The sequence below is a fragment of the Thermobia domestica genome, chromosome 12 (assembly GCF_964235325.1).
Source record: "Thermobia domestica chromosome 12, izTheDome1.hap1.1, whole genome shotgun sequence".
Lineage (NCBI taxonomy): Eukaryota > Metazoa > Arthropoda > Insecta > Zygentoma > Lepismatidae > Thermobia > Thermobia domestica.
This window is the reverse complement of record NC_137465.1, coordinates 68,782,145-68,799,280: the sequence shown is the minus strand read 5'-3', so window position 1 is coordinate 68,799,280 and position 17,136 is coordinate 68,782,145. Positions and strand designations below refer to the sequence as shown.

The 17,136-nt window shown below is 37.1% G+C and overlaps 1 protein-coding gene across 2 annotated transcripts in view; it reads right to left on the bottom strand.

Annotated features, from left to right (window-relative positions):
* Positions 1–17,136, bottom strand: part of LOC145666496 (uncharacterized) — a 49,923-nt gene that overhangs the window by 17,897 nt on the left and 14,890 nt on the right. For both annotated transcript variants that reach the window (XM_081733760.1, XM_081733761.1), the window contains exons 2-3: positions 13,609–13,804; positions 5,833–6,014 (exon numbers count right to left, since the gene is read on the bottom strand). In XM_081733760.1, coding sequence (XP_081589886.1) covers positions 5,833–6,014; positions 13,609–13,779 — 353 coding nt within the window. In that variant the 5' untranslated portion in view covers positions 13,780–13,804. The remainder of the gene's footprint in view (positions 1–5,832; positions 6,015–13,608; positions 13,805–17,136) is intronic.

Below are 17,136 nucleotides of genomic sequence, written 5' to 3'. Positions count from 1 at the left end.
TTAGTCACTACTAGGATTATGGCTAAGGGTTGATCATGAAGGCTCAGCTACAACATTCTTCATCCTTCCTAAAACTTTCAGCTGTTTGCTTAGACTATTATGTGTTCAAGAAATGAGCAGTCCAAAATGTAAGATGAATACAAGTTAGTCTCCAAAAAATTATCTCGCTCCTCCTGTCTTAATCTTCTCCCTACGAGTCTGTTTACTATCTTCTATGAGATCTGATCAAGGTAAACCATTTAATAACGTTAGAAAACATTGTCTTAAGATAAGTGATTGGCTTTAAACAGCCAAAATGTGCTGCACATTCCGTTGCCCATGGTGATCCCGATACTTGACCCGCATTCGTGAAAATGCTCGCTGAACCACACCCAGACATTGTAACTACAGTAGTATGACCTCGCTTTTTCTACACCTTATATACGCAAATAGGGTTACCATAATTTTGTAATTCCAAATCTTTCAAATTGGGGCACTTTGGTGGTAAGTTGACGTCCACTACTTCCATGGTATAGAGTATCTAATCAGCAAAGAGCCACTTTTATTTCATGCTGCCGGATGTATCAGTAATTATTTATAGGAACATGCATCTTACGAGGAAACGGTCTCAAGTGTAAACAACCGATTTGGCTGGGGTCCGGATATGTGTTACGGGTGACCAAAGTAGGAGACACGTATTTTGGCGTTTGGACCCATACGCATAAATTTCCGAAATACGGGGCCCCAAAATGGCCCTACATGCTATAACTAGGAAGCGAATGACGTTACTTGTATACAACCGATTTGGCTGGGGTCCGGATATGTGTTACGGGAGACCAAAGTAGGAGACACGTATTTTGGCGTTTGGACCCATACGCAAAAATTTCCGAAATACGGGACCCCTACATGGCATAACTAGAAAGCGAATGACGTTACTTGTATACAACCGATTTGGCTGGGGTCCGGATATGTGTTACGGGAGACCAAAGTAGGAGACACTTACCGGTAATTTGGCGTTTGGGCCCATATGCAGAAATTTCCGAAATACGGGGTCCCAAAGTGGCCCTACATGCTATAACTAGGAAGCGAATGACTTTACTTGTACACAACCGATTTGGCTGCGGTCCGGATGTCTGTTGCGGGAGACCAAGGTAGGAGACACGTAATTTGGCGTTTGGGCCCATAGGCAGAAATTTCCGAAATATGGGGCCGCAAAGTGGCCCTACATGCCATAACTGGGAAGCGAATGACGTTACCGCTACAGAATGTTGGCCTGGGTTGGAATATGATATAATATATCCAAAGGTATGAGACTTGTGTTTGTTGTTAGGTCCCACAAAAAGGAATGTCGAATGTACAGGGTCCGATATTGGTAGATTTTCAATACGGTCATGAAGTTGGCATATGTGATACCCATGCAATTCTGAACAGATGTTCAGCTGGAACGAGCCGTCGAGGGGCATCTGCTGATCACGAGGGTGTCAACGGAGCGAAAGAATGTTTGCCTTTTTCGCTTGTATTTCTATGGCTAGGATGTGTGGATACCGGGCGGTACACTTTTGTGCAAGAGAGTGAACATTAATATTGAATCGATACGGCGTGTGCTGTCAGGAAACCGGGCACAGTGGCGGCAGTAAAGTTTGCCGCCCTGTCAGGTTTTGTCGGAAGATAAACTACATGTCTTCGACTTGGGCTTATAATAGCCATATCCGGATCCCAGCCAAACCAGTTGTGTACAAGTAACGTCATTCGCTTCCTAGTTATAGCATGTAGGGCCACTTTGGGGTCCCGTATTTCGCAAATTTCTGAGTATGGGCCCAAACGCCAAAATACGTGTCTCCTTCTTTGGTCTCCTGTAACATATATCCGGATCCAAGCCAAATCGGATGTGTACAAGTAACGTCATTCGCTTCCTAGTTATGGCATGTAGGGGTCCCGTATTTCGGAAATTTCTGCGTATGGGCCCAAACGCCAAAATACGTGTCTCCTATTTTGGTCACCCGTAACACATATCCGGACCCCAGCCAAATCGGTTGTGTACAAGTAACGTCATTCGCTTCCTAGTTAAAGCACGTAGGGCCTCTTTGGGACCCCATATTTCGGAAATTTGTGCATATGGGCCCAAACGCCAAAATACGTGTCTCCTACTATGGTCTCCCGTTACACATATCCGGACCCAAGCCAAATCGGTTGTGTACAAGTAACGTCATTCGCTTCCTAGTTATAGCATGTAGGGCCACTTTGGGGCGCCATATTTCGGAAATTTCTACGTATGGGCCCAACGCCAAAATACGTGTCTCCTACTTTGGTCTCCCGTAACACATATCCGGACCCCAGCCAAATCGGTTGCGTACAAGTAACGTTATTCGCTTCCTAGTTATGGCATGTAGGGCCATTTTGGGGTTCCGTATTTCGGAATTTTCTACGTATGGGCTCAAACGCCAAAATACGTGTCTCCTACTTTGGTCTCCCGTAACACATATCCCGACCACAGCCAAATCGGTTGTTTACACTTAAGACTGTTTCCTCGTTAGATTTAAACAATGTGACTGAACTGTCTGTCGTGACATGGCAAGCTCTAGTAAAATTCAATTGCATTATAAATTAAGATTATGTATATATCTGTTAATGTGGAACTATCTAATTCCAAAAGTAATATTTTAGAATAAAGTAATGAAGATAAGATACACATTAAAAAAAGGTGATGAGATCATCCCGACTGAAAACCGAGACAAACTATAAACCGGAGTAATATTACAAGAAGAACCCTTAAACCGAGTCGTTCAGTCAAAATGGGACGTATAGTAACCCAACTTATACATTTTGACAAGTAATGACAGCTTTAAAATTGAATTCATTACTTTGTATTACTATTTCTCCTTATATGTTTCTTTTGTTGTGTTCCTTGTAAAATTCTAGTAGAAAATGGTACCTCGTGCCTCCATTTCGTTTGAGAAATGTAAATGAAACCTATATTGCAGCTACCAAGAAGGGCGCCATTGAAGTCATCTACAGCAACAAGGTTCTCCTTGCCGTGGCACGTTTTACGTTGAAGCTCTATTTTATCTACGAATCTGTAATATGGGAAGTGTGGGATACCCTGTATGTACTGCTATATATTCATATATTGAAGCTTAGTCTTAACTCAAAACAAGGTAGTAAGTTTTTTTTTTAGGAGGTTGAAATATAATTTCTGTGTAAAAGAGGTAGCCAACTCGTCAACCGCGGGATACAATTCGACCTGCAAATCGTGAGAGGTAGCCCATGATATTCTATGAGATATTATTTGTATCGGTCATTTAATGGTTACCTCTGGCAGGCTATTGAATACATGACTCTTGTCTACAAATGATCTTCAGCGTATTAATTGGCTACCCACCAAAGAGTGGGAGATCTAGCTTAGTCATAAATTCTCTGGAATGGTCAATTCCTCTCAGATGCTAGCATTGACCCACCTCGAAATTTCGATATCATAAGACTCTGAAATCGATGCAATTATACATACAGTAACGCGTAGATCAGTTGTGCTATAAGCAGTTCAGCTGACTTCTCTACAATATAATGATGCATACCTTATAGCAGCAATTACATACCTTATGTTACAATTGTTATCACAACATATTGGTATACGTAGAATAATGCTTAAAAATAAATATAAGTACCACCTTATTCTATTTTGAAATAATTAAAACAATGAAACAAACACTGCAGTTTCGATGTTGCTATTAAACTGTCACTATAGTTCTAAATCGGCAAATTCTCTCCAAGCTAGAGGCATGTATTAGTCAGGTGATAGCACAGGTATTAGTATATCTATTAGTGTGACTGTCCACCCTTGTGGGAAGCGAATATCAAGGAAATTTCGAACTTCCTTGTAGAAATGAGGCGGTGCACTGCTTTACTGATAGTAATAGTTCACGTCTTGTTGTTCGCCTTCATCTATCTGAGGAATTTAAAATTTCCAACTTATCAAGATACACGATACCAGTGACAGTGTTCTCCATGAAGAAAAATGACCTTATACTTTAAATTTGCTGAGGTCTCAAAACACATTTACCTTTGAACTGTAACGAGTTCAATGGTTTGAAGTGGGTTTTCGCTGCCGCAGATTCTACAGTTGCGGGTGTTATCCATGCCACTGATATGAAATACACTCTCATCGCTGAAGATAATTGTGTTAAGAAATGTCTCGTCTTCTTCTATCCAATTCTACATTTCCACACAGAATTCTCCACAAGCAATCTTATCTATACTAGTAATTTGCTGTACCATTTTGAATCTGTATGGTTTCAAGTGTAAACGCAAAAAAGGCATTTTGTGAAATATCTGTCTTGCGAGACATATGCCGCATTGGTTCATTGAGATCACGGACAAATCTTTCCGTAACCTGTTCGGCAACAGCAGCAGCAAAGGGCGGGCGATCTGGCGAACAGAACAACCAGTCTCAACATTATTCTTGTGCCAACTGTAAATTGTAGGAATGCTAGGAGGCTTCTTACCTTGTTCCGTACTGAATCTATGCTGAACAGCTGTTGCAGAGTTCGTTTTATGAAATAACAACACACGGAGCACGTTTCACACCTGTGGAAGTTGTTATTTTATGAATGCACCACGGTGGCACTCTCAGCGACGGAATGTGATACTACGGCATTACACGAGTCAAACTTGAAGTGTTTTGCTACAAATTTACCCGTATATCGGTTCTCTAAGTTATTTCAATATATTTTTATATGCTTTCAAAATTCTAATATCCTTTTTGACGCACAGTGTATATGATTGTACTTGTACTAAACTAACTAGTAAACTAATATAGAATTTTCATCTTCCATAGCTTATTTGAACTCTTGTTCTCAACTTCGCTTATTTATTATCACTAATCTTTTCCTAGTGAGAGAAGTGAATCAATTTGGTAGGCAATTAAATTATCATGATTATGATTATTATTATTATTATTTAAGTTATCAAAATTAAAATTACAGTTGTAAAATGTCATTTCTACCTACCAAAGCAGTTTTCGTTTATTTCAGTTGTTAACGCTCGGTAAAAAGGTTAATGTGATGCAATCGTGAGTAAACTATCACATTTATATTTTGAGTGATTTTTTATTTTTCCTAATAAATTTAATTTTGAGTAATAGAGAAAAATAATGCAATTCCTTTACTTGGACTGGTTTGTTAGTTGACTGCCATATTATTCTCACTTTTGTTGGAGAACACTTTAGTTCGACATTCGAAGTGAATCCATGTCTCAACTATCTTAATAATGAAGAAAAACGTTAGCTTCCAAAGAAACAGACTAGTCAAGAGGGCGGAACATATGGTACCACACTCTTTTCAAACAGTATGATCCTCCATATCATTGGACTTATAAGTATTATTTATGTCTTAAGCGGTTGTATCAAAATTTGATTGATGCAAGTGAATTTGTTAATTCATGTTTACAACATAAAATTCGCCTGATGCACTTTTTCTGCTTGTTTACCTTTCAAATATTACAAAGGTTCATTCTTAAGCGCATAGCTACAGGATTGATTAGAGAGGCTCAGCTGGAACATTCTTGATCCTCCTTGAAACTTTCAGCTGTTCGCTTAGATTAATATGTGTTCAAGGAATGAACATTAGAAAAACGAATGTGAATACAAGTTAGACCCCAAAAGTAATCTCGGCAACCCTATCTTAATCTTATGGGTACGAATCTGATTACTATATTCTTTAGGATCTAATTAAGGCAAACTATTTAACAACGTCAGAAAACATTCTCTCTTAAAACATACACAAAAATACATTTTGAATTCGGAATTAATTTCGAGAACATAATAAACCAGAATTGAAAAATCATGAAGAATGAGCTTACGTTTCCAGTAACCGCCCTATCTTACTGTATAGATCTCTTCGTTCTCTGCGATGAAGATAAATTTCTTGGTATTTCTCCAGAAACATTCGAGAATCGGGTAGCTCATATCCTATTTCTGCGGTTACTCCATAACTAAGGTCTCTGCCTGGTATATTTGCTCCTGTGTCTATTTCAATTTCAATCTGGAATAATCAATAATTACAAGCTGTGAATGCATGAAATATGACCTAAATTGAGCATGAAATATGCTGAAGCTAAACTGCATTTACTCTCCAGTACATACTTTTATAGAATTAATTTATAGACTTCCTGTACATATTCGTAACCTATTAGACGGTACTATTTACTATTGTTAGGCTTGTCTGATGGATTAATTATCATTATACTTAGATTAGTAAAATAAAATCTTATTTTACAATTAGATAAATAAAACGTTTGGTGTTCCATCTGTGTTGTGCCTTATTTGAACTGACATTTCCATCCATCTTATATTCTATTTGAACTCATGTTTTATGGTCCATTTTTCTTTGAAACGTCAGTTGAAATAAAATACAACCCAGGTCGAACATAAAAAGTTTAATTTATTTAATTATAAAGATATGCATGAAAATTATGTGGGACATAAAAATTATTTTATTTGAACCTGTAAAACGTTTCATGATAAACTTAAAAATCATGGTTTTGAGACTAAGTGTTTTAAGTTCATGCAAAATTTATAGGTTTGCACTCTAGAAACGAGTAAAGTTAAAATAAAGTTAAACTTGGCATGGCACAAGAAACATAACTCTTGTTACATAAACCATATTAAAATTACCTCCTATCTTACCAGAATCATATGAGGAAATTATCATGAGTTGTGCAAAATATATTACATATTTGTCGTTTTTATAGTTGCACGCATAATACACACAGTTGCATAAACAATTTAAATAGTTGTATATAACATTCCGTGTTACGAGCGAGCTGAACAGAGTATCAGAAGGATAAACAGCAACGTCGCCATTTGCAATTTCAAGAACGAAGAGTCTTAACAATTGTGAATATGCCCGAAGGAATAGCAAACCAGTTATTAAAACATGGACTCTACGTGAATTAACAGAGAAATGTGAAGGAAAATTTATTTATGGAAGTTTATGCATTTTCTGATAATCAAATGTCTATAATTTTCATTAGCTGTGTTCCTAGTACAAATAATTATATGATATGGTAGCACTGGCATTCATGTAACTGCTGTTAGAAAATTCATACTCAGAACATAATTTTGTGAAGGATTATAGAAAATACAATACGTTGTACTCGTACGTCTCTTGGTACAAATATCAAATATACCACGTAAACCTTTGCTTATAGGAAAAAGTAAGACTCAACACAAATTCACACTGTTAATTGCTAGATATTTCTGATATGGGATGTTACAAAAGTACACATACTTTTCCAAAGACTTGGTCTCTGAAGCCCACTTCTGTAGAACGGTGACGAGTTTTGAATATATTTTTTCTTCATCCTCGGCTTTCTTTCCTCTCCATTTGGTGAGTTTCATTCGTCAGACTCATCTAGCCAAGAGCGAACGGTACTATAATCTGACTGGAGGCCAGCTATACCTTGACTATTATCCAAAGGTGTAGTCAAACCTGCAAATCTTTCATTTCACATCTATAGGCGTAACACATCTTTTCATTTGGGCGTCAGCCCAGAGGCGGATTTTCGATGGTGGACCCACGGCTAGGCTAGGCAAACCGACGAAAGACAAGCATTCAGGGTTACTTCAAGTTTTCGATGGACCTTCCGAGAGCAACACGAAGTTCAGGATTCGAAAGGATCCCAGCCACAGCTCTTCAACTATTATTAAATCTCAGAAACGACGAGGTTCTCAGGCCTCAATTGCCTCTGTAACTTCAGCCATCTCTTCTCGTTTTGTCCATAGCCGATCGCTACGTCCATCTGAAGAGACAGACAGTTACGCCGAACGACTTTAACAATCACTACCACCGAAAAAGCAACATATACTTCTATTCCGGATCTAGGCCAAGTCCCAATACACATAGCTACATCTTCTAATCATACTGATGGATCTACCTAAGATTCAGTTCATTCCATGTTATTCACAAATTTCGACGTGAAATTCAGCAATGCGAAGTTTGTCGCCATCTAACTGCGCAAGTACCTCCCCCGGCAGCTATATCACAAATCATATATAAGAGGAATAGTAAAATTTTAAAGACACTGGATACAACTCCTCACTACGGTAGAAAACAAAGTGCCTATTAATGAAAGTGCCTAACACTTTTGGACTGAATGCGAAGATATAATCATTGAACTCTTCCATTCGTAAGCAGCCTCCACCACCAAAACGATCACCATTGTTATCTGTAGTTATTCCAGGGGTTGACCTCTCTTCTACAGATGAAGAGGTCCAAGAGGAACTCAAGCTAGAAGGCAATACCATTGCGAAAGCACTGCAAATTCGAAACGACCAAGGTCCTACTTACATGGTTCGTGTACTTACAAACCATCAAGACACCATCGACGAGCTATTGGCATCAGGAGCCTACATTTATAACCAGAAACACCGAGTAGAGTCATCAGGAATACCAGTTCCTATGCCAATCCGCTGTGCGCGCTGTCGATGCTCATCAGACGTTCGATTGTAAAAGTTCAAATAAATAATGTAGCTACTCTGCTGGTCCCCATAACACCGAGACTTGTAATAACTTGCAATTGCCACCAAAATGCGCCACTTGTAATGAACAGCATTCGCCTACAGTTACAAGTGTAAGGCAAAGAAGAACCCTATTTAGAACCATCCTGAACTCGTCGTTCCTTTGTGACCACCGACACCAGTTCAAACCACTCCACATCCGATTGATGCTCCTGTTTCATTAGACCAGTTACTAACGTTTCTAACACTAGCTCTGCAAAATATACATCCTTTCATTAGGCCTCATATCCTACAACAAATCATAATAGCAGTAAAAACCACCTTCCATGTCAATTTTACTGCAACTTATTCCGGCAATACTGTCCATTTCCATAAATCACATGCCACTACTCTCTATTAATATAATGGCTTTAACCTTTCTCTTTCTCAACATCCGATCACTACCAAAGAACAAAATTTTATTTGAACAGCTTCTTCTTGAGGAGCATGTAACAGTCTTGCTTAATGAAACATTTCTTACACGCTCTCGCTCTTGTCGTATACCACGTTATACCATACTCCATTCTGCAAACCCTCTACCTACACTTCGAGCTTATGGGGGAGTGGCCATAGGAATTTCTTCTCACATCCCTTTTCGCCAGCAACACTATACTGCAACAGTTGTTCCCGAATACCTGATTGCCACTGTTTATTTCAAAAATATCATAATCACACTGGTAACTATATATATCAGACCAAACCCTCCATTGCCAGAGCAGTTCGTACAATATATCTCCAACACTTTCAATAGATGGCTGACTTCAATATGCATAGCCGCAGCGATGGTGACCGGACCAATTTTCTTAACTTTATAACGACTCACACTACTGGAATTATTCTTGACCTTCCGCAAGCTACACGCCCCATCTCAAACACCAAGCCTGACATAGTCATCGCCTCAACAAACCTTATATCACATTGCAATGTCGAAATCCTTGATCTTCTGGGTAGCGATCATGCACTCATCAAGCTAGTCTATAAACCATGTTTAACTACAACTAGTTCTTCGTTACCATTGCGAGCTAAATGGAATCTGTATCGTACACATATTTCAGACCTCACCAGTGATCTAACCGAACCCACCACAAGCGACGATTTATATCAGACTATAGACTACATTACCTCTGCAATCCAGGAAGCCAGCAACTTGTACATTCCAACCACACAATCCGTTCCCTATCAACCTAAGCTTACGCCTCAATACATCACTATGATAAAACGTCCACGCCAGTTCTAACGAGACTATCTCCGCACTCGCAATCCAGAAGCACTCCGACATCACAAACAACTTCAACGTACAGTTCACAACTACAGTACGTCAAAGTATATAAAATTCGCTCCTGGGTGAAGACATGCAACAATCTTTCCGAAACATCGCATCCTACAAAATTCTGGACTCGCTTTAATGCATTGTGTGGGAAATTCACTACTATACCTTACCCTATTTTATTAAGCGACATACCTACTTCTACCGATCGAGATAAAGCGAATGCATTTGCAGATCACTTACAAGAAATTTTAACACCGTCATCTGACAACGCACCACACGCTGCAGACGGGTTAATACCTCATCGTCACAACTTCAACCAAGTATTACTCATATCTTACCTACTAATGCTGCTGTCTGCTCCCATCACTGTTCACGAAATCTCTCTAGTTCTTTATAATAAACAAAACACTGCACCTGATCTCGATAACGTGACATATCGCCATATCAAAGAATGCCTATCTCGCTACTGCTTCTTCTTGCGAATGTTTACACACTCGTACTGCACACTGGCTTTTTTCTTTTAGCTTGGAAAACATCTAAGAAGCTCATGTTTCCTAAACCACACAAACCTCAGCAGAATATTACATTCTATAGACCTATTCAACTTACTTCCACCTTCAGTAAGATCTTAGAGCGTATTCGGGTTAAACGATTACATCTTTTCATAGCCTATCATAACTTACTTCCAGTCACACAAGTAGGCTTTGGACCAGCCTTCTCTATCAATGATCAGCTACTCTGACTCACAACGCTCATTACACAACATTATATTCAGCTCAATCTTCCTGCTTAGTGTTATTTGACTAGGAGAAAGCATTTGACAAGGTCTGGCACCTTGGACTTATATACAAACTTCTCAAATTCCAGCTCCCAATCGTATCACCTATATCTCAGTACGAGGCAGTTTATTACATCCTATCTTTCTATTCTATGGAGTACCGCAAGGGTTGGCTTTTTCTCCTTTATTATATCTTCTGTACGTAGCTGATATGCCCCGATTACCAGATAAAGTCTATCTCTTCCAGTATGCGGACGACACGGCTCTTCTAGCACTTGGAACAACTATTCAACAGATCAACACTACGTTACAGACTGATATCGATGGCTTCTACACTTGATGTACTTTCTGAAGGCTTACTATAAACGCAGCTAAAACTCAGGCCATAGTTTTTTTTTTTTACCACCCAGACGAACTTCCAAATTCCGTAGAAATCCACGTAAACTCTCTCTACACGTTGATGGGGTGCCTATTCAACTCAGTAATACTGTTACATATCTTTGAATTACATGACCGCCATCTTACTTGGTTGCAACATCTGAAAACCGTTACTACTAAAGCCTACAATAGACTTAATCCTGACTGGTAGCACTTGGGGCCTTAAAGCACACACCATACTAAATACGTACAAAGTATTCTTACGACCAGTCTTCACATACGAATTTACTGCTTGGTCAGCTACCCCGCCAAAGTTCTAAAATAAACTTTTAATCCTAGAACGCCATGCTTTCCGTACAGCATTCCGTATTAAATTACCTAGTCCCACACAAGATCTGTATAGTCTAATTACCTTTCCGACTTTACAGTTCTACATTGAAAAACTGAGGCTCACTTATATCGCCAAACGTTTCGAAACTCGCCAACCTTTACTTCAAGATACAATGCTTTATTTAGCACTTCATCCAACACCTCACCGTTATTACTATCCTCCACTTTCGCTTCTCTTCACATTATATCACTATATTCTACCACCATTAGACCCTGCTTTATTTATTATCACAGATTATGTCATTCATGAACATCTTCCTCTCATTCACCCATCATTTCGAGCACAGTGATTACCATTATTTACTAATATGGGCCTCATACGTTTTCATTGCCTAGAGCTACTATGTCGTACGTATCATGCATGCTATACCTAATCCTTCGTTATGATCATTAATATTCTTTGCTTATAATATACTGTCTGCTTATTTCCTTATTTATTTCCCTATCAATAACAATCACATACCTCTGTATATGCAAAGTAACGTTTCTTTTCCATCTATTTATATAAATTATCTCATCTTAATTTTCGTGCTTCTATTGTTCTTATATTTTGCTTTATTTTCTCACTTATATATATTTCTATAATTACCATATTTATATTTATGTTGTGCTCAATTATACTTGTTATGTTAATGCCCATATGTTATTAAAGCTAAACCCACCATTCATGTATGATTATGATCGAAAAGATCATAATGTCCTAGTTCTAGTAATAAATAATAAATAAATAAATAAATAAAGTACTCTTAGCCTCCCATGCCTTACTCCTCTACCATAATACCTTCACTTCTCCCACCTAAGAGAGGATGTAGCCCTCCAAAAGGGAGCTAGCCTATGGCTAGCACTTTCAAAATAATGTTATAACAATCATGTTTATTGTAAGAGAAGCACAAAAAAGGGAGATTGTAACGACCATAAAATATAATCACAATGAGGAGTACCCACGTTGCACCAAGAAGCTTGGCGTTTTTAGAATGACTACAACAATATATCTCTTATCGTTGCTACAGCCACAATAAATCTTTTGATGGTCTTAACAACCGATCTATATGGTATTTCCAACTATGAGGTAGTTTTATAGTTACAAGTACTATAATTGACATAACTGTTACAATAATAAAAATGACTAGGACAGCAATACATTTTGTTCATCCAGCTATATTTTTTTTTAACAATATAATATTGTTCTCTCCCAGCTGTGAGGCCCATCGCACAGTATGACACTTCGTGTGTCAAAGACCCGCCACATTTTTATTCTTTGTCAGACTTGTCGCAGTGTAATTCTGCGAATTACATTAAAAATACCGTGCGACGAAAAATCCTCAGATAGTATTACTAAGTAACAAGAAAAATTAGTTCAATAAAGATCTCCGCCGCTATACACACACTGAGGAAGACCAGTGATGACATCATACAGCTCAAACCTATCCACTGCCATGTACATTCTATCATTCTAATTCTGACCTGTGGAGGTTTCGACCTCGACAATCGAAGATATTTTTAAAAAAAAAAAGTTAACACGATTCCTTGAATTTCGTGCCAAGTTTCATGGTTGATTGTACCGGAAATCCTTCAGTTGATAACGTGATATAATTATACAGTTCCAAGTGACTGGTAGGGCATTCTAAAGATGACCATTGGGTATATTGATGTCAAAAATTTATGTTTGAAAATAATTAACGATTCGGTGAATTTAGTGGCAAGTTTAATGGCGAATTCCAATTTTCCCTACGTTTTCGACTGTTGACGTCATAGCGTATATGAAGACTGACCTCCAGGTGATTGGTAAAGAATTCTAATGGTAACCATTAGGTTTCTTGACCTGGAAAACTTAAATTTGAAGACAAGCTGATTGTAATTAGGGAATTTCATGACAAGTTTCAAATGTGGTTCCTTTTTACGAAGAATTGCATCCTGATGAGATGATAGGACTTTTCTGGCAAAGACTGAACTTCCATGTTTGCCAACAGGTATTTTCTTCTGTTAATCATCCTCTATCAGGATACCAAGTTGCAATTCCCCCCTACGGGGGAGAGTGTTTCACCCATTGGCATACCGTCTAATATCATAAAATGTTTTCGGAATCTCAGCATCAATACCATAAGCATTTATTTCTAACAATATTTTTTTCATTGTGTTAAACACTAGAAAGTGAGTTTATCAAGGTCGGGACTACTTTGTTTTTGTAGAAATCTGCTTATTACAAAAAATACAATTATATTAAACCGTATACTTATAAAGCCATAAATAATATTTACTTACAGTAAAACTGCTACCCTCTGGAAATGCGAGATGTCTTCTCTTCCGCGATTTCTGGTCATGTTTGCTGCTTTTTATCATGACATCTGTAGAAAGACGCTGCAGACTTAGGTATTCATCTGCCATGCATTGTAGGAAATAAGTTATCAGGAAAAGCAAACAGCATTGCATCATATAATCACTCCAGCCCAACTTTCAACTAAATAGAAAAAATAATAAATTTATTAAACATTTAAGAGTGCTAAATATTTGTAATACCTTTGGTATCTAAGTTTTTAATTTACATGAGGAATATTTGTTTGAGTATACTTTTGAGGTTGACGTCAAAACTGAAGAAAGTCGTCCCCAAACGAAAAGAAAGATCAATTTCAAGGTTTCAATTATTTTATTTGTTTCATTACAAATGCCTAGACAAGTACTTATTTCACATCCTTCTGTCTATACCTTTGTCTACATGTCATTACATCTAGGTTATTTGTTGTACACAATTCTTTCTCGAATAATATTCTAATCCCCATCTTTTTCTGTTCGTAGTGGAGAACATCGTGTCTGTATGTTTTCTAAGGGGTTCTCTCGTTTCTTTCCATTTTTCATTCCGCCAATTCTTTGGTTATCATTTGTTGCCATTAATCATATGTCTGCTTTAGCCTAAATATCGTGGCACGTTAAACCATAAATTTAATTTCATTTCACATTTTTCTTCTTTTAATTAGTTCCAATATTGCTAATTTTGCACAGTGTTTGTTTTTTACTTCATTCTGCATTACACCCACATTTTGGAAGTCTCTAGCTGCATTTCGTCGCTTCTTAATAAATTACGTGTTTCGACTTCATATACACTCTCCACACGAAATATTTGCTTAGTTTTTTCTCCTTAACCCTTTATTCCATATGTCCTACCCCACTGCCCGTAATGCCGGTCACGCAAGCGCTGGTTCCGATGTCCAGGTCTGCAGCCCCGAAAACATCCTTACCGTTGACAGACGTGTGACATTACATCAGACTGGAGGTGGCAGTTGTTGCACAACGGTGATTTTTCTGTTCGACGCCCTCTGTCCACAATTGTTGGAAATAGGAACATCAAACACGGCCCATAGATCGCCACCGGATTGTTCTCCGGAAAGAAGTTTATCTTGAGTCCATCGGATGGTGGACGAACAAGATATTAGTTTTAGAAGTCATGTACGACTCATCAGAATTGAAAATACAGCTTATCAGTAAACAAAATGTAAACAAAAGTTTTATCAGAGGCATGTATTAACGAATAATTAATATTCAGAATTTCACAATGTGGATTTGTAAGATTATTTTATCGAAATTGCTATCGATGTAATAATTACATCACAATACATATGTAACATGAATTACGAAATTATTGCTGCAATGAAACGTATTAGCAGACATCATACAAAATCAAATTTGATATATATATTACAGAATCTCAAACAAATAAGTGAAGAACATACATAATAGGTTATATAAGAAAGTATAGGTAAGCAAAGCAAACCATATCCCCATGTACGCAACTTAAGCTGATAATTCGTTAGATTAAAGTATAATAAACAATGGAACTAAATTATCATAACCATAAGTATGGTCATAGTTTATGATGGAAATTCAATCGTCATAATCACCAAACTATTCAATTACTATTTGTTTATTATTATCAAATAGCTCCCTTCCATTTATTTACTTTATATATATACTTCTTTATATACTTCTTCTACAATTACTCATTTACGTATAATTCATTTTACTTATTATTCCACACATCATAAATTCCTTGTTGTTTTATTTATTATTCATTTCGTAGTATCTTTTTTTTAAAATAGCAATTACGTCATGTATATGATAGATGATGAAATGACGATATATATATTGTAAACTCCATATAATTATTTACTGCTGTTTATTTTAAAATACGGCGATATTTAGTTCCATAGTATTCAACGTACAGTAAAATATATCATATTATCAATGGATTGTTTATATCTACCTAAGTTGCTGTATTATCCTGGGATACTGAATATGATATGAAATGAAAACATGTTCTATCGGAAAAAACTGTTGATTTAGCTGTTAGACCTAAAGCTGAGAGTTCCAGTTAGTCTTATAACTTCATTAAATTTAGTACAGATTCATTTTGGGAAAGATTACGTATTCAGGAGGCTTCACCTCCTGGACAAGATTAAACTGCTTAGCTAAACATCATTTTGTAATGTTCCCCTTCAAATAGCTTTAAATATAATATGAAAAAAATACAAGTTACCGATGGTTTTGCTTCGTAGCTATAATTCCATTTTCGGTACTCACAAAGTCCATCAAATTTCCATCTAACTTGAATTTTATAAATTTTTTTGGAATTATATTTCTCCTTCCAATAACAAAACCACAGAATGTACGAAGTTACTTAAAAATCGACGTTTCACTAAGAACACTCAAACTTCATACATTACGAACCATTTTTTTTAATACGCATATTATTTAAATTTTTAACTTGCTTTTCTCTTTTTCGTATTCAGGTGCAGAATTTATACACATATCACCTAATGTTTGAAAACACTATTATAACTAGAAAACAAATTAGAAGTTCATTCCTATAAACTGGATTAATATTACAACAAAACTTGAAACAACTAAAACATGAAAGTAAATAAATAAAATAAACTTAAATATCAACATAAATATGAAATCGTACTGACATAACAACTGTGCAGTTTTATAATGATGATGACAACTGTACAGGTTCACTTTAGTGGAGCAGTACAGTTTTCCCCCTGATGAAAAATGAAAAATTTTATATTTTATGTAAAATTTTTCATAATTGAAGGTGTATTTCCTTTTGTTTGATATTTCACTAATAGAACAGCTTTCGTGTCATCAGATAAATTGTACAGCTTTAAGTTACGAAAGTTCTGTGTTCCTGCAGCTTGTTGGTCTAAAGTTTTTAGTGTGGCACAATTTCTCAGGATTTTATCGATTATATATGGTCCCACATAACAAGGCATATACTTTGCTGTTTCTTTCTTAAGTGCAGATGATAGATAATGAGTTCTTCGCATTACCCAGTCTCCAGTTTTGAAGGTTACTTCTTTAGAGTTTGAAGATTCGTGGTCCTTCTCGAGTATTGGATTTTGTACTGCTAACAGGCGGTCATTTAAATCTAGCGGATACAACTCCTTTGGCCACTGATATTGCCTTTTGAATGTTTCTACAGCAGAATATGACAGGCAGAGTTCTGCTGGTATTTGTTTAGTTACTGTGTTGACAGTGTTGGTCAACAGTTCCTGGACTTGCTTTAACATTAGACTCCAGTTGGATTGGTATTGTGCGCAATAAAGTCTCATCAATCTGTTCAACTTCCTATGGCGCCTTTCGACAATACCATTAGCTTGAGGTGTATATGGAGATGTCTGTCGATGTTTGATATGGTGATCCTCGCAGTACTTTTTCCAAGTACGAGACAAAAATTGAGGTCCCTGATCAGTGATAATACTTTCTGGGTATGGGAAGACAAAGAAGTAATTTCTC